The sequence below is a fragment of the Akebia trifoliata genome, chromosome 12 (genome assembly GCF_017979445.1).
Source record: "Akebia trifoliata isolate Shusen 1 chromosome 12, ASM1797944v1, whole genome shotgun sequence".
Lineage (NCBI taxonomy): Eukaryota > Viridiplantae > Streptophyta > Magnoliopsida > Ranunculales > Lardizabalaceae > Akebia > Akebia trifoliata.
The window spans coordinates 7,595,214-7,619,890 of record NC_141386.1 but is presented as its reverse complement, the minus strand read 5'-3'; the positions used below and the strand labels follow the sequence as shown (position 1 = coordinate 7,619,890).

Here is a 24,677-nt window from a genome sequence, read left to right as displayed (position 1 = left end):
AATAATTTCAATGAGACTTCAATCCATGGTTTTAAATCTCGTCCGAGACCAAGACGACTTGTCCGATTCGCCTTGGTATTGTCCACCAACAAGACAGATTGACAAGTCGTCTCAAGCCTGATGTATTTCTCAAAAATCAGTCAATTGTGTCATTTTTTAACAAGACAACTCAAATAACTCAGATGACCCGGTCTCATTCATGGACGAGACGAGATGTCAAAACGAGTTTTAAAACCATGCTTCAATCTACAAGACAATTTATTTGGTAAGTGCTAAGATCATGGGGGGCAGAGCCAAACTACTTGATAAACTCCAGTGAAGCTACAACGTATACCCACAATGCATGAGACTGCCTATACACTACAGGTAAGGAACACAGTTCATTAGAAACATAAATCACAATTATATATGAAAGAGCACAACCGTTTAACCAACCAACCATTGTAGAAGTATAAAGATATCGTCAAAAATCAACATAACAAGGTTTATAACCAGAAACCACAAAGGGAAAGGCAACCCAATAAATAATCAAAGAAGAAAGTAGAAAGCATCTGGGCAAAGCAACTTAACTTGACTAGGCAATAGCTGCCCCTTCTTTTAACTTTTGTACCTCTTTCATTATAGATGAAGCCCACGTCCATTTCTCGCAAGCTTCACTAAAAACCAACATGCCAAATAAACCTGAAAAGGGGGTAAAACCAGGGGGAGTATAAGGCCTGCTCACGATTTCATCCTAATAAAGAGAAGCTTAGATGGAAAGCCAACTTTTTTGACAATAAATCTTACAGTATAATTTAAACATGGAACTGCCACCCGTCAAGCCACAATGCTCCTCACATCGACCGCAGCATGAGGAGGCATTCGTTATATAGCTGCAAGAACAAATGTGCGTTTAAACATCAGGGGGGGGGGGGGGGTGTCATTGCACAGAAAACATTTTCTCTTGAAAACAAATTTCCTACGAAAAATGGTGTAGAGAAAATGGATTTCCACAAAAAATAATTGCCAGTGTACAACTGAACCTAAGAAAATGTCAAAAGAGTGTCGGTTTTTAGTTTTAGGAGCAAGGCAATCATTATAGAATAACATTTGGATTTCCCAGCAAGAAAAGCAATTCCTACTTCCCAGGGGTTGGATTGAAGAATATTTTCCCATGAATAACATTTGTCTGCCCAAGAAAAATTATTTTTCGTTGGACAATAATATTTGTTCTCTAGGAAAATGAATTTCCCGTAAAAATGTGCAATCATACACCTGCAAATATCATTTTCCAAGGAAAACCATTTTCCTTGCTGATTTTTTCCTGCCCAACCAGTAGGGAAATTTACCAAAAAATTACACATATTTTGGTTTATCACCAAAATACGTCACTTGTGTTTTCGGTTTCCAAATTCATGACTAAAAGACATAAACGCCCTTTATATCACTAACATTTTCGATTTTACCATCCAAAAGTAATTGTAAAATAACTGATGAGCCACACGTTTACCCAAACAAATGATAGTTGATGTGAACAGGTTTGTGTGTTTAACTGTCCGATATTATCAAGATGCGTGTTGCAATTTGAATTTCAAAAACTAAACAAAAAACGTATATAACGTCGATTTAGAGATAACCGATTGAATCCAATGGGGTAAATTTATCTTGTCAACACAATCTCAAAAAACCCTATCATGCCAACATTTTCTACAGTTTGTAACTGAAAATCACTTATTCTTCAATACTTCTTTTTTATTACTCTCATCTTCTTCATTACTTCCACCCTCATCCCTACCTTCTCCTTCTTCACTCTTCCAAATCAAGAGGAGTTAAAGCCTTAATAAAGCAAAAGAATGGTGAAAAAAGGAAATGCGTCAAAAAGCTATGTACTCTTTCAACATTTTTGAGAATTTTCTTTGTTTTTTATTTGTTAGAAATTATAGTATTTTGAGATAAAAAAGGGATTTAACATGTTTTAGAGTAGAAAAAATATGTTGACAATGTGAGTATACATTTCAAAATCCAACTAATTACAAGCATATTTATTTATTCCGAAAGTGTTACAAGTGTTGACAAATTTGAAAGATTTGAAAACGATTTGTCAACAATATGTGGACAAATTTGAACATTTTGTCAACAGTATGTGGACAAATTTGAGCGATTTATCAATAGTATGTGGAAAAAATTGAACGATTTGTCAACAGTATGTTTTAGTTCTATCAACATATGTAACAGTTTCGGTATTTTGAAAAGTTCAATAATTATTTGAGAAATTTTCCTAGTTAAATGTTGACAAACATTAATAAGGATGTTGACTGTGTCATACAGATTATTGTTGACAATATGTTTTCTAATAGTTGACATTCATGGAATTTAATATATATATATATATATTTTTGCCTCATTCAGACATTTTGACCACTTATTTCTAATATTGTTCCAATATTTGAATATTATTCCAGTGTGGATGAGAAGAAAACTTGAAAATTTATGAGTATCTTGAGGTCTTCAATAGAGAAGAGCAACACAAAAATCACATTCACATCCTTCGGTGGTTGAAAAAAACTTCAAAATCTCTTCACCTTAATCCCCTATGTAACAAATTGTTAAAGCGTACTTGTAAAACAATAAAGATAGAGTAGAAAAGAAAGAAGATGCTTTGAACCTCGGCCACCAAACATAGAATAAGAGATAGAGGAAGAGGAAGATGACATTGAAGATGCTCTGGTCTAAACCAACAAGGGCGAAGAACATGGATGAAGAAAAAGAAAATGGAAGAAAAGATGAGGGAAGCTTGTAAAGCAAGCTTTTGTCCTCTCTTCTCTTTCCTAACCTACCACCTGCAATATGTCTCTATCAAGAGATTTTTTACTTCACTTTTGAGGGTAATTTCGTCTCTTTGACAAAATATTACAACATAAACCAGTGATGGTAAAATAATTATAATTTTTTGGTAAATTTCCCTAAGCATTACACATATCTTATAGTCCAAAACAAAAAAGGTTTGTCAATTCTTAAACATTACCAATAAAATATTTGATAAAAAAAGTTAATTAATGAACAATGAAGATTTGATGAATGAAGAATGAATTTCTTTAATGGAATGAAGCGAGTTCTCTACCATTCTTGGTGTGATTCCAAGGTTCTATCTTTCTATCCATTTTTTTTCTAATCTTTATTTATTTCTTATTATTATTTTCTCTTAACTTTCTTGATTCTTGATTTTTAAAACATATAAACATTAACCTTTAATCATTTCCTTACACTACAAACCTTTAACTATTTTCTCTATTCTACAACAATTGAAATAAAATTTTCATATTATCTTCTAGGTTTATCCTATCCTAATCCAAATCGTAAAACCCAATCTCAAATCCTGAACCAATCCCCAATCAAATTTTCCCTAAATCCCCTATTTTGCCTAAATCAAATTCCATTTTCTTATCTCCCCTCATAGTCCTGCATCAGATTTGGTATCAGAGCTTAGGTTTAGCTTAGGGTTCCTGTCATCACGCATTTAGATTAGGATTCATAAAGATTAACTTGTGCATAGCATTAGCTTCTAGGAAATCATAACTTAGGTTGCATATGCCCACTCATAATGTTAAGGGTGACCACCTCAAGAGGGATCTCACTGAGCTTACCCTAGTAGTAGCAACCCTTTCAAACCGTGGCTCAAAATACCACTGATACCAATGCTTGTTTGACCGCTTTCGAGTCTACTTTATAAAACAAACCCAATGCCTTAGATGACACTGAGGACCATACTAGAGGTCAAAGTAGAGGTCCAAATTTAAGTCAAGGTGGAGGACGAGGTAGATTACCAAACTCCACCACGGCATGTTGAGGTTCGGGATCCTTATGATCCCGATGATAGTCATGTGTAGCGTCAAGATCGAGGCCCCAAACTTTGATGGACGACTTGATCCAAAGGCCTTTCTTGACAGGTAATCAGACATGGATCACTTTTTTGAGTGACATGAAATGTCTAAAGGTCGTAGAGTGAGATTTACCAAGATGAAATTAGTGGGCCAAGCCAAACTCTATAGGGCTAATGATGAATAAAATTTGAGATTGAAGCTTTGATATTCCCATTAATGGTGTGGTGTGAGGCCATTTTAGAGTGAGTCCAAGGTAACGTTCGTTTTATCTATCGATTTCTCAATCAAGGTAGGTATTTACATTTTTATCTTAACATCTTTCTCACTTTTTCTATTAAATTTATGTTTTGAACCTCCAAAATATCCATAAACCCTAGCCAATCCACTCTATAAACTAAAACCCCATCGACATTCTCTTCTCAGTTGAAACCTAACCCTAATACCCATAAAAACCCAACCTCGAACCACATCATTCTTTACCACGCAAAACCCTAATCACCTTCCATTTTTTTTAGTCTAATTTCTCCAAACGTTGTTAACTTGCTGCCTCCATAAATCAACCCCATTTATTTGGCTATTTTTGCATTAAAATTGAACTTAGAAATTTGTTTTGAACATATAACTGAAACCCTAAGCTAGAGGAAGACTTGTCTTCCATTGGAATCTATTGTTAGGACTTGAATAGCTATTACTATGGGATTGTGATGAACCTTAAGACTATTTTGATTATCGCTTGGATTCTCTTGCATATCCATGAATGTATGAAATAATGATTTATATTTGCATTGTTTATGTTAATTAAGTCTGATCTCAGATTAATCATCCTAGGGTAACATTCACGGTCCTGCATAAACTTTGGTATCAAAGCTAAATCTGGAATAGATAGAGATGGTATTAGAAGTCAAAACAAGATTTGTTTTACCTTCTGGGAAGTCATTCAAGATATTGTGCAGTGATGAATACGAGAAAAACTTGATTTCCATAAGTTTTTATGAGAAGATTTTGCAGAATGTTGAAAAAAAGACTTTTTTTTTGTTATCGTGATTACGGCTATGTCGTTCAATTCCATCAAGGAAGTTTTATCCATGGTGTTGAGTGCAAGGTGGTTCCTCTAAAAGATTGTCATATTATATTATGTCGAGGCTGGATCTCACATGTACAAACTACGTTTGATGTGGGGCAAAATATTTTACGTGTGATTTCGAACAGATAATATCTACTCAAGGTATGTCCATGGAAATCAACTCCTGTGATACCATCAGTCCAAGAGCAGATTGAAGAAAAGACAGATCAAACATTAACTTCAAAAGATGGTGTGCCTACAACTCTAGAATCAACGCGGGAACAAGATCATGAAGTGAAAAATACATTAAAAGATGCTATGGAAGATCTTTTAGAAACATCTACAATTTTTGTTTGTGATGCAGCTATTCCATCACTACCTCAAACCAACCTAATCATCTTAAACAGGTATAGTGGAGACTTTGCCAAGATAGAAATTTGTAATTTGAAGTCACACAACATCAAGACACGAGGACGAATCTTCATCAAAAGGGATAAACCACAAATTGTCATGATCATTCTCAAGCACTTTAAAACTCAAAAACAAGTTCTCTCCAACCAGGGGAGAATAATGCAGAATGCAACCGCTAATGAGAATTACTGCAATTTTATTTCGCCAGTGGCGAAATCTTCCCAGTCGAGAAGACTTGATGAGGACATCAAATTTGGAAGATTAGATTTTAGTTTTATTTAGATTTTTGCTTTAAGACTTTAATTTTTATGTTTTGGGGACTTATTTCATGTTTTATTAGTCCATGGTCTTAGTGTAATATTTAGGGACAATTTAGTAACTTTACTGTCTTTTATTTAAGTTTATTAGAAGAGAAAATTATGAAAATTAGGTTTATTTATTTGGTATTTTAGTTTGATTAGGATTCTTGATTTATTTTCTTTATATAGGTTGTATTAGGATTTTTTTTTAATTAATGAATAATGAAGATTTGATGAATAAAGAATGAGTTTCTTTAATGGAGTTAAGTGAGTTCTCCACCATTCTTGGTGTGATTCCAAGAAACCCTTGGTGTGATTCCAAAGTTCTATCTTTCTATCCCCTTTTTTCTAATCTTTATTTGTTTTTTTTTCTTATTTTCTCTTAACTTTCTTGATTCTTGAAACCCCTTTCTTGATTCTTGATACTGGAATTCTTGATTCTTGATCCTTGATTTTTTATTCTTGAAACCTATAAACTAAGACCTTTAATCATTTCTTTACCCTACAAACCTTTAACCATTTCCTCTATCTTACAATAATTAAAATAAAATTTTCATTCTTACCTTTTGAGTTTACCCTATTCTAACCCAAATCATAAACCCAATCTCAAATCCTTAACCAATTCCCAATCAGATTTCCCTAAATCCTCTATTTTGCCTAAATCAAATTCCATTTTCTTATCTTCCCTCATCGTCCTGCATCATTAGTGGTAATAATGTTTGAAGGAGGTGAAGAAAACAAAATTAATAGATCAAATTACATGAATGTCAACTATTAGAAAACATATTATCAATAGTAATCTGTAAAGTCGTCAACATCCTAGTTAATGTTTGTCAACATTTAATTTGGAGCATTTCTTAAATAATTACCGAAGTTTTCAAAATACCAAATCAATTACATGTATTGATAGAACTACCACATATTATTGACAAATCGTTCAATTTTTTTCACATATTATTGACAAATCGTTCAAATTTGTCCATATACTGTTGACAAATCGTTCAAAATTGTCAACACTTGTAACACTTTCAAAATAAACAAAAAAAACTTGTAATTATTTGGATTTTGAAACATGTACTCACATTATCAACATATTTTCTACTCTACACATGTTAAATCCCTTCAATCTCAAAATACGATGATTTCCAACAACAAAAATAAAAAAATTCTCAAAAATGTTAAAAGAGTACATACATTTTTTTTAAAATTTCATTGAGAAGAAAAAAAATGTACAAAATCGATCAAGATGACCCAAAGGAGAGAACAAAACAAAACAAACACTGCCCTCAAACATGGAGTCCCATCAAACAACAAAATCCTCAAAGAAAATGCCTTTGAATTTCAGGTAAAGCTTGCACCAAAAGAAAAGCAACCCCAAGAACATCCATTAAAATATCATGTGTTGAAGTTGAGACATCTTTAAAAACTCTTCTACTCCTTTTTAGCCACAACCCTCAGCAAGTAGCAAAAGGCAAGAATCTCCACAGAATTTTCTTCCTACCAAGGAATAATGATCCCAGAGTTGAAATAAAGCCAACACAGAACAAGGAAATATCCAAGAAACCTTAAAGAGAGAAAGGAAGTGCGACCAAAGAAAGGCAGAAAACTCGCAACGAAGCAAAATGTGATTAACCTTGCAAAACGAGATTCACCGACTCTGCATCATATTTGCAAAGAAAACACAATTTGGAGTCACAAAACCCCTAGAAATCAGTAGGTCCATAGTAGCTATCCATATAAAAAGGTGCACTTTACAAGGAATATTCGAGCCACAGATGGATGCGAAGGAGAAATTAGCAATTATACCTGTGGAGGCCACCAATGTTGTGGCAAAAGAGCTAATAGAGAAAGAATTTCCTTTCGAGCACGTCCACCTACATACATTTTTAATGCCTTTCTTTTCTAAACATTCTTTTGCTAGATTAGGACTTTTAACTCCTGATTTTTGAAGAATGAAGAAGAATGAGAAGGTAGGGATGAGGGAAATGAAGAAGATAGAGAGTTTGAGGATGGAAGTACTGAAGAAGAAGATGAGAATAATGAAGATGTGATTTTCAGTTAAAAGCCGTCTAAAATGTTTACATGATAGGATTTTTTGAGATTGTGTTGACAAGATAAATTTAAACCATTGGATTCAATCGGTTATCTTGAAATCGACGGCGTCTACATTTTGTTTTTAGATTTTTGAAATTCAAATTGCAACACGGATCTCAATTCTCGATGATATCAGACTGTTAGAAACTGATAAATTTGGGGGTCCAACTCAAAACCAATTGGCAATGAGTGGAGAGGCCCAAGATCTTATAAGGAGAGAGACAAGGCAATATGTGTCCGATGTGGGACTAAACTCAACACGCCCCCGAACGTGTGGGCTGGATTGGGCCAAAGCACGTGGAGATATGAACTGGGTGATGTGGAAAAGCCCGCTCTGATACCATGATAAATTTGGGGGTCCAACTCAAAACCAATTGGCAATGAGTGGAGAGGCCCAAGATCTTATAAGGAGAGAGACAAGGCAATATGTGTCCGATGTGGGACTAAACTCAACAGAAACATAAACCATAGTCACATCAACCATCATTCGTTTGGGTAAACGTGCGGCTCATCAGTAACTTTTGAATGGCAAAATTGAAAATGTCAACGATATAAAGGGCTTTAATGTTCTTTAATCATGAATTTGGAAACCGAAAATACGAGTAACGCATTTTGGTAATAGACCAAAATACGCGTGATTTTCTGGTAAATTTCCCATAAACCTATGTTACCATCCATTTATTTAGTTTTCTTTTAGATAGGCAAGTGGGTGTCGGGTGAAGGCTAGTATGAACCAAGGTATGTAGTATTAATACTCACAAAGTTAAAACATACCAAGTTGGCACCTTCATGTTCCTATCCATATATTGATCAACATGGTATTCTAACAAGGAAACTACATCAAGGTAAGCAAAATCCACTACAAAGAAAATCATATTTCAGTGGAGAGTAAAGACCAATAAACAGTCAAGGAGCAACCAGAGAAGCTGAAACAAGATCTTTTACCTAGCATATTTTGGGACATTAAACAACCCAAACTACTCCAGAATAAAAGCTGGAGATCACAAAGGGTCAGAAGGAACGCCTGCGGTATCAATGATTAACATAACTTATAAATTTGTGATAGCCAAACAAGCAAGAATTCTAAATAGGGAAGAAAGTACGAAACTGACCTTCGGGTGCTTATTCAACTACACTCAATCTTATACATGAATGTCACTGACCAAAGTTCATCTCCGAGTATCTGCAGAAAGCAGCCCATGTCACTTACAGTCTCTCCAATAATTTTCAGTATTAAAAAGGGGGAAAAACTGAAAGTATAAACGTGTTGATATCGGTTCTATTTTAGAGAAGGTAAAGACTTTTGACTTGCCTGCGAGGTTTGTTTTGTCGATGCTCGAATTCTTCATTCACAAGCTCTGGAGAAGATGATTTAGATATAATCAGAAATCAGGAATATGACACAGTAGCTAATAAACTGGTAAAAGGGAGAAGTTCGGTTGAACAAATTTGCAGTATATAAAAGAAAAATATAAAACCGGTTACCAGGTCTCTCTGGAGGCCTCCATGTGTTATTAGGTTTGTTAGTACCTGTTTCTTTGCTGAAAGGAAATTCAACAACGAGATTATCTTTTCAAAAGTTAAAACTAGAGCAATCACATTGAATCAAGAAATCCAGTACAAAGGGAAAAAAAATAAAAAATGAAAGAACAATGACCTCAATTGCAGAACAAACTCAAGACGATACAATTTAATAAGCCAGCATTTTTATTCATTTTTTATGAAAGAAAGGGGGTCAAAGAGACCAACCTACAATGAAGACTAAAGAAATTAACAAGAAACAGAAAAAGAACGAGGATATGAGCCAGCATTTGTTAAATACGATTAAAATGACTAGCCTCTCACCCAAAATAAATAAATGATTAGTGACCAACGATCATGAGGCATCAGGATGAAGAGGTGTAATGGGGAAAAAAACTCTTCACCAAACAAAACTACATTAAAGAGTCAGGCATGGAAGCTTAAAGTTACATAAATGCCACACATTTCTTTGGGATTAGTAAAGATTTGGTTGTCTAGTCAATGAAAATTAACAAAAACTATCGAAGGGCTTTAGTAGTGATGTTGTACTTGGTTTGAATCATTTTAAGAGAGTTAACAAAAATAGTGATGTTGTACTGGGTTGGAAGGAAAAAACATGGAACCTCACTCGGATGCTTCAATGTTAATCAAACTGGTGAAGAAACATATAGATAAGAACCTTAGAAATTAATCAAAATAATTGTAGACTATTACTAACCTAGAGACACCTGAGGAAGATATTTGTCCCGATGGACGAGTATAATAACCACCACCCTCAACAGCTAAATAAGGGGGGCAATATGTAGCCCCTAATGCTCCTGCAGCACCTGCCAAGAATGGTAACCTGGAGAATGGGAAAATGATAATAGATGTTAGGATGAAGATTAAGAGAAGAGACAAACCTAGAAGAACCGAAATAGATCAATCAAAAAATAAAGCATGAAATAAACTGCCAGAATATGTCTACAGATCCACTTTCATTGCTGTTTCAAAGGGCATACAGTCGAGGATACCCAAATTATATAGAATATGCATAAAACTCCAATGATATCTGCTGGGCTTCTTGGCCTATGGTCCTCTTGTGATATCCTAGTTAATTAGTATAACAGAGAGATGAAATAGATGCTTACAAGTTTTGCTTCACTAGTTAATTAAAACCCCTCCTATATTAAGATATTTGAGAAGAATTGTAGAAGAATAACAATCAAGTCTCTCAAAGAGTGCTTGTTGATGTATTCATAATTAACAAGGTGAATGGACATAAATGCCCTTACATAGAGAATAATAGAAAGCTAGGAAAATGAGAAAAGATACCATATCATATTTTTCAAAACTCTCCCTCAAGCTTATGCAAATATATCAACTAAGCCTAGCTTGAAAAGATGAAAATTGGTGATAGAAGGAGCAACCGCCTTCATAAGCATGTCAGCAAACTGGTCTAAAGAAGATAAAAAGACGGTTTGAAAAGCATCAGATCGAACTTTCCCCCTGAGAAAGTGAACATCAACCTCTATATGCTTGGTTCTCTCGTGAAAAACAGAGTCAAAAGCAAGCATGATAGCAGACTTGTTGTCGCAAAACAGTGTGAAGGAATCAGAAACAGAAAATACCAGCTCCGTCAACAAGAATCGAAACCAAATAAGCTCGCATGTGCCAAAGGTCATACCACGATACTCAGTTTCAGTAGAAAAACGGGAAACCACACTTTATTTCTTACTTTTCCACGAGATCAAGTTATCACCTTGAAAAATACAGAAACCAGAGGTAGATCTCTTATCTGTAATAGAACCAGTATAATCAGTGTCAGTGAAGTAAGACAAATGAGGATGATCGGTGGACGAATAGAAAAGCCCAATACTAGGACGCGACTTCAACTAGTGAAGAATACGATAAACGACATCAAGATGAGAAGTGCGCGAAGCATGCATGAACTGACTGACCACATTAACCGCAAAAGTCAAATATGGTCTAGTGTAAGTCAAAAAATCAAACGGCATACGAGTTTCTAATAAGAAGACGGATCAGACAATAGATCGCCAGATTCGACATAAAGGAGATAATTCATATCCATAGGAGAGGAATCAGGACAACAACCAAACATATCAGTGTCCTGGAGAAGATCCAATGTATATTTGAGCTGAGATAGCAAAATACCAGAATGAAAGCGGACCACTTTTATCCCCAAGAAGTACTTAAAAGAACCCAAGTCCTTAACCTCAAAAGCACGATCCAATATCATCTTTACCCTTTCAATCAACTGGGCATCATCTCTAGTCAAGATAATATCATCCACATAAACCAGAACAATAGCGTACTACCATCCAATCCTTGACAAACAAAACATGTATGATGTAAATGGCATCTAGAAAACTCCATAGATAAAATGACTTCAGAAAAGCGTTAAAACCAGGCTTGTGGAGACTACTTCAGACCATATAAAGATTTTAAAAGGTGACATACCTTCCCAAAATGCTCCCCCCTAAAGATGAAACCCAGGAAGTGGTCCGTATGGATAACTTCAGCCAGATCACCATTCAAAAAAGCATTTTTCACATCGAGTTGATGAAAAGGTCATGAGTGACATGCAACTAAAGAGATGAGGCAAACAGTAGAAAGTTTAGCGACAAGAATAAATGTAGCACCAAAATCCTTTCTCGGAGTCTGCGTAAATCCCTTAGCAACTAAGCTGGTCTTGTATCGATCAACAGTGCCATCTGCGAGATGCTTGATAGCGAAAAACCATATACAACCAACAGTCCACTCCCCAAAGGAAAGGGGAACAAACTCCCAAGTATGATTCTCCTGCAAAACATCCATCCCAATAGTCATGGCTGCAGTCCACTGAGGATCTCGTAAAACCTTTGAAAAAGACTAGGGAACTCGAATAGAAGCAATGACAGCAAGGTAGGCCTGATAAGGAGAGAGACCCTGATAAAAAACAAACGGAGCAATAGGATGATCAGTAACACACACCTGCTTACCTTTACGAAGTGCAATTAGTAAGTAGAGTCAGAAACAAAACAGATAGGAGTAGGGGTAGGAAAGAATATACCTAAGTCTAAAGAAGAAGTTGGCAAGGTTGTAGAGGGGAAAGGGGAACGAGAGTAAACTTAAAGTGTTGGAGAAAATGGAGAGAAGGCCGAAGAAGGCAGCACTATAGGAGAAGAAACAAAAGAAGAGTCCTGCAAAGAAAATGTGGCACAAAAGTAGAAAACATTTTCAAAAAAAGTGACATCCATAGAACATATGACACGGTGAAAAACATAATCATAACATTGATACCCTTTTGACATCGATGAGTAGCCCAAGAAAACACACTGAATAACTTTTTTATCCAATTTCGTGCGATGAGTGTGGTCCTGAACAAAACAAATGCGCCCATAAACTCTAGTTGTAATCGGAAAGAGAGTGTTATCAAGAACATGAAAAGGCACTTGTCAAGAAGAAAAACCGCAATGAGGACCGCCACGTTCCAATATAACTTAGGAGCATGCATTCCTCAAAGAAGACAGCGGACAATGTTCATAAGGTGACGATTATTGCATTCCGTCAACCTGTTATGCTCAAGAGTGTAAGGACAGGTCAACTGGTGGAACATACCATGCTCATGAAAATGAAATCAAATCCCATCAGAAATATATTCACCACCATTATCAGATCAAAGAGCTTTAATAATGATGTTGTACTAGGTTTGAATCATTTTAAGTTAACAAAAATAGGAAGCACTTCAAACCAAGAGTGCATCAAATAGACCCTAGTACAATAAGAACAATCATCTATAAATGTAACATAATATCTATGACTAGTAAAAGCAGTAACAAGGGAAGGCCCCCATACATCAGAATAAACTAAATCAAACATAGTATTAAACTGATGCATGCGAGGGATATAAGAAGTACGTGTATGTTTAGAAAGCTCACACACAGAACACTGAAACTTATGACCACTACAAGAATTTTCTTAAATAGGAAATAAAGAACATAAGTGCTAAAAATTAACATGTCCTAAGCGAGCATACAACAAATTTAAAGATTGTGAAGAGAAAGTATAACTCCCAAAGGAGGGTAGCACAAAGGCCGAAGCAGTAGTATGCGAAGATCTAAACAGGTACATTTCATCCCTCATACCCCTTGTCAAAAATCCTCTTAAAAATCAGATCTTGAAAAGTACAATGAGTAGGGAAAAAAGTCACTGAACAATATAGGGATTTGGTAATACTATTCATAGACAAAAGGTTAAGAGATGGGTGAGGAATATGCAGAACAGAGTCAAAAGAAATACCAGAAGATGATAAAAGGATGGTACCCTTACTGTGTATAGGTGCAAGGCGAACATCCCTATGAGTAGTAAGAAAAATAGATAAAGAAAAATAGCTAGACTCACCGATCATGCGATCAGAGGCACCAAAATCAATAACCCATGTCAAGAGAATTGGTCCAGAGTGAGTGACATGAAATGCCGAAGATATACCTAGAGGCGTAGTAACTAAGACCACAATCGAAGATGAGCGATTATAAGCACGGATCTGATCACAAACAATAGTGGCAATCTAGGTCTGAAGCTGTTGTAAATCAACAATGCCAAGAGAGACAGTGATGGGAACAAGTAAGGAATCTTTAATGGTAGCACCGGGAGCAGAATGCCCCAACGAAGGAGTGGCAGTAGAACTCAACAAATGAGGATAGAACAAAAGGCGTTTGACCTTCTCATGACCTGTCTTCTCACAATGACTACAAATAAGACGACTCCCTCTGCCACAACTACGGCCCCTTCGGCCACGCGAGTATTAAGAATGCCCAAAAGCCATAAAAATTTGCATCTACTTCTTCAAAAGAGTCTCGCAAACCGAGATCAAGACTGGTCTAATGCATAACTCTCAAAAACAAATGGATAAAAAACAAGAAACCAATAATCAATGTAGGAAGACTACAATTTGAGAAAAAAATCGTGTAGGATCAAATCGACATACACTTAGGGTGCGAGAACCAAGAGATTATTAGAAACCTAGAGAGAAAGAAGAAATTGAGGAAAAAAAAAAAAAAAACTTAAACTCCTAGCAGCCTCAAATCAAAAAAAAAAAAGTAGAAGTCTTCCTCAAAGTCAAAAAGCAAATCATATAGCTAAAGATTTGACTTGAAGGGAGGTTTCTTGCCAACCTAAATCCAATGTGTGAGCAGCAAAAGGGCAAAGAACAACTCAACAACCCAGAAAACAGCACAAACAACCCATACAAGACTCGAAAAACAGTAGGGACAGTCCAAACAGCACTCTAATCTCACAAAAAACAGGGGCAGCCCTATCACATAGCTCAGTCAGGAGTTTTGTCACATAGAGTAGGGGCAACCAGCAGCCCTATCGTACAAACTAGTGAACATTGATATCGCATAGAGCCAGCAGCACTCAACAAAACAGCCAGCAACACAGCCCTATCGCAGCCCAGCCAGCAACCTACGATGGCCTCACCATCCAGCAGTACAGGTAGTCTTATCGCAGCAAGCAAAGCAGTCCAGCACTTTCCCTTATCGCAGCCAGCAAACCAGAAAGCAGCAATACAGCCCAGCCGAATGGAAAATCAACCTGATCCAGCCTATCAGATGGACCTAAGCACTCAGGGAAAGAAACCCCAACATCAGCCCTATCGCAGGGATCTAACAGCGTGGTCCTATCCTTATCGCAACATGCGATTGGGACAGAATAAAAAATAAAAAACGAACCCCCGAAATGGAGATCCTCCAACGAAGACTGGTTCTCCTCGGGTTTTGATCTCAAAGATCTAAACTCAACACACCCCTGCATGTGTGGGCTGGACTGGGCTAAAGCACGTGGAGATATGAACTGGGTGACGTGGAGGAGAGAAAGGCCCTGATAGCATGAAGAATTGTAGAAGAACAATCAAGTCTCTCAAAGAGAGTTTGTTGATGTATTTATAATAAAGAAGGTGAATGGACATAAATGCCCTTACATATAGAATAATAGAAAGCTAGGAAAGTAAGAAAAGATAACATATCATATTTCCCAATATTTGTACTGAAATTTGCATTATAGAACATAATGAAACAAAGTAATCCTTTTCAAGGTGCATTGAAGGATCTATGGAACCCAAGAAAAAGAATCATAAAAGCAAACTGCATGAAATAATGAGAAAATTAACATACCATGTCATTTCGGAATTCCCCAAACCAAGTTGTGATTGGGTAACATATCCAGGAAGTGCCATTCCAACAGCAGGAACTCCGAGACCACCTCGGTGCTGTCCCCCAAATTGCATAACTGAAGGTCCACGTGCAAACATAGGGAACTAGATTAACAGTTCCATTCAAATTCATAAAAATCAATTACACAAATATAGTAAATCATTCTATAATAAACAAATTTTTTTGAAGAAATGTCCTCTCAAGATATTTATAACTTGGAGACCGCAGAATCTTTAACGGCCATACAAACCGCCACACAGGTTTAACAAGTAAACTGCTGGTGACCCAAATAACACAAAGCAGGAAATGTAACATTCAATCATTCATCAGTGACAACTAATGCAACTAACGCTCAAATTTGACTAACAAATTTAAGAATACTTCCCAATGGGATGATATAAGATCCGGCTAATAGGTAGCAGGAGTACATATAACATGATCCAAGAAGTTTTACCTGGTAAAAGTGCTGGAGTTCCCGGAAAGTTTTGATCACCATGAGGAACTCCCATACCCCCACTGTACAGAAATGATCCCCTTCCACTTCCCTGAATGCTGCCTTTTCCTTTTCCAACCAATGCACCATTGGAATTACTTGATTCTGGAGGAAATTCCATTTCTCCCAGTTCGGATGAATTTGTTGGTGAAGCTTTTGGTGGAGAAGAAGCTTGAGATCTACTAACCAGATGCTGACCCAACTGTTGGGTGGACACTTTTAAAGAAGGTTGAACTGGACTCTGAACAAGCCGTTGATTAACAGTAGGGAACTGTGTTTGGTGAGAAACTCTGCTAACTTGGTTATTAGATGGAGTTGATAGATAACTAAGCTGTCCAGAGATAGCTGAACCTTTTCCCTTGGGCCTGGACTGTCCAGAAGATTGCAATTGCAGATTAGTTAACTTTCCAACAATTGGATGAACGGAGTCATCAATATAAAGCCTGTCCTGGCCAGTAGAATCAGCGACAGTTTTTCCTCGGAGTGACGCATTAGAATGTGGTGTATGAAATTTATCCTCAATCCGTAGAGAAGGCAGAAGATTCTTACTGGTACCACCCGCTTGTAAATCCCTTTTTTGTGTCACTGAGATGTCTTGATTTGAAGAGCCGGAAGGATAAAATGGAGGAGAAGAAACACTCAAGCTTGATGCAAATACATGTTTCCTGGGTGGAATAGAATCATATTGTGCATTTGAGGTTTGTACATAAGTAGATACCCTCCCTGAACTGGTAATTGAAGTTGCTTCAAGGGACTTCCCAGATCTGAACAAGAATCAGTAAAATATATTTTAGGAAAAAAAGTCATGACTCAAATGGTACATCCAAAATCACCCAGAAAAAATATTTCTAATAAAGGCTTAAGATAGGGATCTCTACTCACTGTTTGTTTTGACTTGGCGGAGTCTCACTTCTGTTCATTGCAGGAGGTTCATACCTTCTTGGACCTCTCCCTCTCACACTCTTAAAAGTATTGTTCTGATTGTTCCTGTCTTCATAGGCCCTAGACCTGTTTCCCCTTACATTTCCACGGCCCAAACCCCGAATCTTACCCCGACCCCTGTAATGACCTCTAGAATTCTTCCTTTCCTGCAAACAAAATAGAACAAATGTCAAAAGGGTTGTCTTTTTATATTTGTTGCTTATTACATCCAAAAGATAGACGTTTGATCTATATGGTGCAATAAACATTAGCTCAGTTGGTTTGACAAATTGCAAAACAACTTTGAGGTCGTGGGTTCAAGTCCAGCTTACCCATCAAAAAAAAAAACATATATATATAAAGAATTAATTAACTGAAAAAAAAAATGACATGCAAAAAGAACATCAATGGAAGCTTTCACCTTCTCGTAGTGTGTTTCTCGTGAATTCATTTCTTCAAACTTATCATGCCCCCACTTACGATCATCTTTGGATTCCCATAATTTCCGTCCACCAGGAGTACGCCTACATGAAATGCAAAAACTGGTTATAGCAATATATATCATACAAACCCAACAACGGTATCCCAAGACTGAGAAAGGAAGGTAATGGTACTAACATTAGCTAACTATGAAATTAGAAATGTGAAAATAAAGACAATGTATGGTAGCAATCAATAATATATATATATATATATATATTATAAAACATAACTTAGTTGCTACAGTTTTGTATTTCTTGAATTGGAGATAAATGTCCCCTCAGCTACAGTATCGTGGTTGGATAAATGTCCCATCAACCTGCACCACAATTTTTTGTCTTTCCTCTCCACTCCTTATAACTTTATTATATCTACTCTTTAACCCATTCTATTATTTTTTTTACCTCTTTACCTCAATTTTTTTTAATAATATCCCTCCAAGTTTTTTTTCCGCTTTTACCCCTTTAACCCATGGAGGATGCATGCCGCAGGCTCAGGCGAACTCTAATATATATATAGGGTGGCGTTCGAAGGCCCTAAAGAGAACCAAACATTGTATCAATGTATGGGTTAGAGGTTTCAGAATGGACTGATTTTTTGTGAGGAGGATCTCTATGATGAGGAGATCATCCTCACCAAAAATCAGCTCATTCCGAAACTTCTAACCTCATCAAAAGTGGTTTATAAAAATCGGAGTGTCCACAATACTTCGACTTGTAAACTAAGGTTAGAAGTTTCAAAATGAGCTGATTTTTGGTGAGGATGATCTCTTCACCGTAGAGATCATCCTCACAAAAAATCAGCCCATTATGAAACTTCTAACCCCTATTTTCAAAAATGTTTGGCACAATGTTTAGCTCTCTTTAGGGCCTCCATACGCTTCCCATATATATATATATATGAGTGAGATGAGAAACCTAATAAGAATTTGAAGTTTTGAACATAACCATTGACAGGAGGGACTAATTCAAGGCAACCCAACCTTACCACATAGTTTTTCTAAATTACAAATTTCTCAACAAAAAAAGGGTAGAAGCAACGACTCTGCAAGGTAGAGGACACCTTCCAAGGAGCTAAACAAAGTACAACAATCATTTTCAAAAAAAAAATGAAAACAATGTGAAGAGATTATCGACTCCATTAAGATAAGAACTCATCTAAATATGAAGTATTCAAAGAATGGGCCTAGACACTCACTAGAAAGTTCAACCTATTTATACAAAAATGTGTTAATATTCAAGAAGTTAGCAATTTTTTTTATTTTTTTTATTTTGCTAAGCAAGAAAGGGAATAGTGGTCAATGGAGGTGAAGATGGGCTCAACAGGAGTTAAAAAAAGGTCAAGGGATCAACTCTCCTCAAGCCTTTACCACTTAGTTAAGTGGCACCTTCATTCAAGAAGGTAGTATAGGTGCCATCTATAAAGCAAATCCAACACTCACCATGACAAATCCAATATGTCTCAAAGATAAAAGAATATCCCAAAATGACCCTAGCGAGATCACAATGAAGCCAGAGATGATTAATGGTTTCAAAGTTAACTTCACACATAGAGCAAAAGAAAATTATTATAATGATTCTATAGCAATTTACCTTCTTTTTGGAAGTTAAATAAGTTTTTTAATAGGTAAATGCAATTATATTAAACTTGGTCAAGCTGACCATAAGATATTACAAAAAGAGAAAAACACTTTAGCCCAAAAGGGACCTCGCTCGATCATAGAATAGTAGTCAATTTTCAATCCACTGATGAATGCCGTCAATCCAATCCACTTTCAATCAATCGACGACTGCTCCTCTTCCATTCCATTCTGAACGAACAGTAAGGGTAGAAGGGCGCCCTGAGGAGGAGACTAGTCAAAAGGATTCCCAATTAGTAGGGGAAGACCCCTCTTGAATAACAGAGCTCTAACGTCCAGAGTCAGATGCTTAACCCATGCCATCCCTTTCAGCCTTAGAAAGTGTTATCCCTGATGAGGATTACAAATTACAAGCCTAATCCCATCTCCCCATGAAGTTGTCAAAAAAGAATCAATTGAACTCTACGAAGACTTTACACCAAGAAAAAAAAGAAACCCCTTTATTGACACTACAATACCTTGCAAAGAAGCCTCCTTTCCTTCAAACACACAGCAATTCCTTTCCTTCCAAATACCCCCACAAATCGCAAACGGAGTGAGGGAGCACAAGATCCGCTTTGCCCCCGCAAAGGAAGCACCCAAGGCTAGCCACAAATCGAAAAAGCTTCTAACTGAGCGCGGGACACACCCTACGACACCAAAAATACCCCCAACCTTTCGTCGCCAATAGACAATGAAATTAAAGTAAGTTTCATTGAAAGGAAGAGAAAAAACAAACGCGGTCAAGAAGACCAACCTATAAAGAAAGAAAAACAACACAAAATACTATAGGTGCAACCCTCATGCACCAAGAAGAGGTTCTCCCCCAATTAGAACACATATTCTCCTACTAAATAAGAAATTTTCGGGGCGTGGGGGGCGCTTAAACTCACCAAATAGCTTGCACCAAAAAAAGAGAATTCTTAAAACAACTACAATAACATCACAGATAGAGTGTTGTTTTCCCCCCTTTCACAAGCACCAGCCTATAGCAAAGAGCATTAAGCTCCATAGAATCCTCTTCCTACCCTCAAAGCAAGAGGAAAGCCAACATTGAAACACTGAAAAAATAGATTTAGGGAACGGACCACAAAATCTGAAATGATCCATTGTCAAGATTTTATCCAACAAAGTATCAAAAAAGAAAAAGAAAAAAGAAATCATTTTGGAGGGAATTTCAAGAGCCCAAGAAAATCAATTATAGAGAAAGAATCAATAATATAATAACAAGAACCAACAAAGGAAAAAAAAAAAAGAAAACATTGTGATTCCACGACTACATCTGCTTATCAACATCTATGGGGAAGACAAGGGTTCACTAATGTGAGTTAGCAAATTGGCAAAATGGTCGATCACACAACACTTCAAATTCTTCTTTAAGACCTGGATTCTACGAAATATTCTCCTCATTCCAATTCATAAAACTTTGGTCATGATGATTTTTGCTCTCCAAGTGTGAAATGAGAGTAGAGATTTTTTTTATAGGTAAAGATGAAAATATTATTAAAAACGAATGAGAGAGAGAGAGAGATTATTTTTAGGGAGCCATATTCATACTACATACCCTCCAAAAACCAGATCCTATCAACTTTATCCATGTTTAATTCCACTCCTTTTAGTCCTTTAATGTATTCAAGGACATCTAAAAAGTGCTTTTTCAAACATTATAATCCTATGAAAATATGAACACATCACTATCCTTCTTATACCTGGAGTTAATAACTATTCTCCATAGACTATAAGCAACTTCCACGTACTCCCAAGATAATTCCCCATTAATGGCACATTATTCATTTTGATGTTCTTAATATCAAATCTTCTCCATCTCTCAGAAGCGTACATTGTACTCCACTCAACAAGATTACAAGGATATTCTATTATCAACCTTTACAACCTTCTCATAATGTAACAATATAAGAAAAAAGGGTAGGTAGTCTATAAGAAAGCTAGAGATGATGCCCTTGATCAATACCACCTTGCCTTCTTTGGATAAGTTGTAATTTTCATAGAGCCTTCTTTCAAGCCTCTCAATGATGAATTTCCCAAATGGCCTTTTTCAAATCTAAAGCTTTAAAGGGGAAAACCAAGAATGTTGATAATACGAGAAGCAAATCAAGCCACCAGTCACAAGGAATGGCAATTTTATAATTATTTGGATTTCCACATTTTTGAAACTAGATGAATTTTTTTATCACTTTTATTTTTGTTGGGCTTATTTTTAAATTAAATAGATTTATTACATTCTATTTTTAAATTTTTCTTTGTCATTTTAGGAGTCCGATTTGAATTGAGTACTATTCACGTCACTTTTCTATGGGCATTATTTTCAAGGGTGGGTCAAAACTTATCATATTAGGTTGATTTTCATATCATTTGAAAGGTTATTTAGTTACCTTTCCAACAAGCCCAAAATTTTGAGAATCTGGCGACAGTTTCTTTTCCCGTCCCCCCGCCCCGGCATAGCGCTTCGCTTCCGGTTCTTCGGAAGAATCAACTGACTTCTCCCTTCTTCATTGATCTGGGGGAAAAGGAACCGTCTACCAGTTGGGAAGCTAGACATCAAGTAAGTGGCTTGTTGGATGGATGTCTTCCGTGTTTGAGAGAGCACGAAAGATAAAGTCAACATTGATAACAAATGTCACTCATTTGACCAAGTTTGTTATGTGTTAGTGGTGTTGGTAAATAACCTACCTTCCCTACTTCCATTCGAGCTAAGATTTTCACAGGATGGGATAGAAAATAATTTCTTAGCTTTTGAGTGGCCCATAGAAGTTCCAGGCATGTTTTCTCCGTAGCAATAAACTGGTTTTCATATTCCAAGAGGGATTTCTCCGGTAGTATACGATTTTCTCTTTTTTTTCCTCCATGATCCCTGGACAGCAAGTGGGAGTATTGTTGGGTTTAGGATAGAAGACTTGATTCCATCATATGCTTTTGACAAGCGTCATCCCATACGTATTCCACTCCTCTAAATAGTAATCATGAAATGAGTTCCTTAATTCATTAAGGTTCTTTAGTATCAATGATCACCTTTACTTATAGATGTAGTTCCGTCAAAGTCTAAGTCAATTACTTTCTTACTAATGATTGTTGAGTGTTGTGTTATCCACATCCGCTTTCGAGTGTCACGTGCTCACGTATCATGCCCCAATTCGACCTATGACCCTCTTATATTCATAGTTGCGCCTTCCCCAAAAAATCGGTCTTTTGGGGTAATTGGTTGTCAACATGGTATTAGAACGCTTTTCAACCTTATGGGTGAGGGGGAGTGTTGAGTGTTGTGTTATCCACCTCCGCTCTCGAGTGTCACGTGTTCATGTATCGTGCCCCAATTTGACCCGAGACCCTCTTGAATTAATAGTTGCGCCTTCCCCATCATATCTTGGGATAAATGGTTGTCAACATGGTATCAGAGCACTAGGTTTGTACAAGTCACCGGTTCGAGTCTCCCCAAGGGAATTTTTCACCCTTATGGGTGGGGAGTGTTGAGTGTTGTGTTATCCGCCTCTGTTCCTGGGTGCCACGTGCTCACGAATCATACCCCAATTCGACCCGTGACCCTCTTATATTAATAGTTGCACCTTAATATGAACATTGAAACAATGGGTGTTGATGGATTGGAGCAACCCAAAAACTAGCTCACTAGTGATGAGTTGAGAGAGAGAGATTATGCGATGGGGGTGAGAAGGGTGGCACGTAGGTGGTGGGTTTAGAGAGAGAATCAAACTTGGCCCAGTCCAAAAATTGGCCTTGATGCAAGTGTGTCAGTCTTGGACACAATACTTCTTCCAAGGCCCAATGCAACCCAATCATCAAAAGGGATCAGGCTTGGGCTAGATTTCTAGGCTTGATTAAAACTTGACTTGTTTAAGGCTCAACCAGATCCACTAGAAGCATCAATGAGAAGAAGAACTCTACTAAGCATGAAATGATGAGGGGAAGGACAATAAGGAAATTAATAAATGGTTATTCATGTAAACCCAATAGTTGGAATAAGGTTATGAAAATGATAAAGGGAACTGAAAATCAATTCTTGGGATAAGATTATTCACGTCTTCACGAGTTTCTCACCATCATGACTTTAAAACTTGCAAAAGGAAGTCTATCCTAATATCCCATTTTTTTCCTTCAGGTCAAAAAGCAGGCAATTGCTATTTTACCCAGAAACACCAGGACCAATGATCCAACGGAACATTAACATTGCAATGAAATTTAAATATGAAGTATCCAACACAGATAAAAGGTTCCATGATAGCTTAAGTGTTTTATTGGAATAATGTTCACTTACCATTTAGTTTCTTCAAGTCATTATTGTCTGCTTAACATAAGTAAATGCTTTTCCATTGTCTAAGGAAAGATCTAATTGTAGTAAAAAAAAAAAATCATAGGTTACATTTTATTGTAGTTAATATGTTCAAGCTTTATTCCATTCTTCTTTTGTTTTAAATATTGAAAATTTCAGGTTCTTTAGAAATTCTATTTTGGTTTGGCTTAAGTAGATCCCATGTTACATTATATAAAACTAAGGAATAAGGAAGTACTGGACAACAACTAGCAGACTGGGAAGTCATGAAAGCACCTCAAATTGCAATTCTTTAACCGAACCAAATCCTTGTGATAAGTCTTTGTTGTTGTTGCCTAAAATTGCAGTTAATTTTTCATACATTGAAAGCTTATGTATCTTTTGAAATTCAGTATAACATTGCATATCCAACAAGGTTTGATTTTGAAGTTTCATAAGTATCCATTTTAAAACAGAAAATACAAACATTCTCCATAAAAGTCTTAAGTTATAACAAAAATACTTAGAACCAAAAAAAGGAGAAATTTTGACAAACAATAAGAACACTTGGAACAGAAAATTACTTACCTGTGTCGTCCGCCACCACTGTCTCTAAACCGATCGTCATGCATGTAAAAAGCACCAGCCTTCGGCACAGCAAAGGGTTCATTCTCCTTCTTCTCTCCTTCTGTCTGATTCTCATCATGAAACCCTATCTGATTCTGATCTTGAAACCCTATCGACTCTCCGCCCAATCTTCGCTCATCACGATCAGATTCGGGCACAATTGCTGGAACGTCAATTTCAACAGCATCATTGTCTCCTCCTTCACTAACTGCCTCATCAAATTCCTCTTCTTCTACTTCATCTTCTTCATCCTCGATTGCAATCTCCGATTCTTCATCATCTTCGTACACCGCTGCCCCACCTTGGCCATCAGATTCACCATCAGAACAAATCCCAACACCCGCATCGAACCTCGATGGCTCATCGCCTTCTTCGTCGTCACTCGCTTCTCTCCTTCGCATCGTTAAGGTCAACCTCGCATCATCTGGTTCACTCTCGTACTGTTCTTCTTCTTCTCCTTCTCCTGAATTCCCCATCGATTACTCCAAAACCAAAACGCTAATTCCCAAAAACCTTACCTAACACACCCAAAAAACATTAAAAATATATCAACCTTCCTTGAAATCTCACAAACTTATCAACGATTTCACCGATAAAAACCGAAATCGTAACCCCTGAATTCCAATTTTGACCGAAAATGAACGAAAACAACAAATCCAATTGCGGAACTCTAGGGCTTCTTTTCAATTACAAACCCTAACCTTAAAACCAGAGAGAGATACCATATTATTGTTTTTTTTTTCCAATATTTTTTTTTATTGGTTGAAGTTTTTCAGAGAGAGATTCAGACTTGGATTCGAAGGTGTTGTTAAAT

At 36.6% G+C, this 24,677-nt stretch overlaps 1 protein-coding gene across 18 annotated transcripts; it reads right to left on the bottom strand.

Moving 5' to 3' along the window:
- Positions 1 to 383: 383 nt before the first annotated feature.
- Positions 384 to 24,677, bottom strand: LOC147388832 (protein MLN51 homolog). Of its 18 annotated transcripts, none has more exons than XM_086419437.1 (13): positions 23,825 to 24,674; positions 17,278 to 17,380; positions 16,818 to 17,023; positions 15,897 to 16,699; positions 15,404 to 15,518; positions 9,967 to 10,092; positions 9,213 to 9,268; positions 9,040 to 9,085; positions 8,840 to 8,910; positions 8,673 to 8,751; positions 8,487 to 8,586; positions 787 to 872; positions 384 to 681 (listed from the first exon to the last, which is right to left on the bottom strand). In XM_086419437.1, the coding sequence occupies exons 1-9, from the start codon at positions 24,337 to 24,339 to the stop codon at positions 8,883 to 8,885; spliced, it is 1,998 nt and encodes a 665-aa protein (XP_086275563.1). In that variant the 5' UTR covers positions 24,340 to 24,674; the 3' UTR covers positions 384 to 681; positions 787 to 872; positions 8,487 to 8,586; positions 8,673 to 8,751; positions 8,840 to 8,882. The 18 variants fall into 18 exon arrangements, with proteins under 18 accessions (XP_086275563.1, XP_086275559.1, XP_086275561.1 ...); XM_086419433.1 differs by having other exon boundaries at positions 8,502 to 8,586; XM_086419435.1 differs by having other exon boundaries at positions 8,487 to 8,562.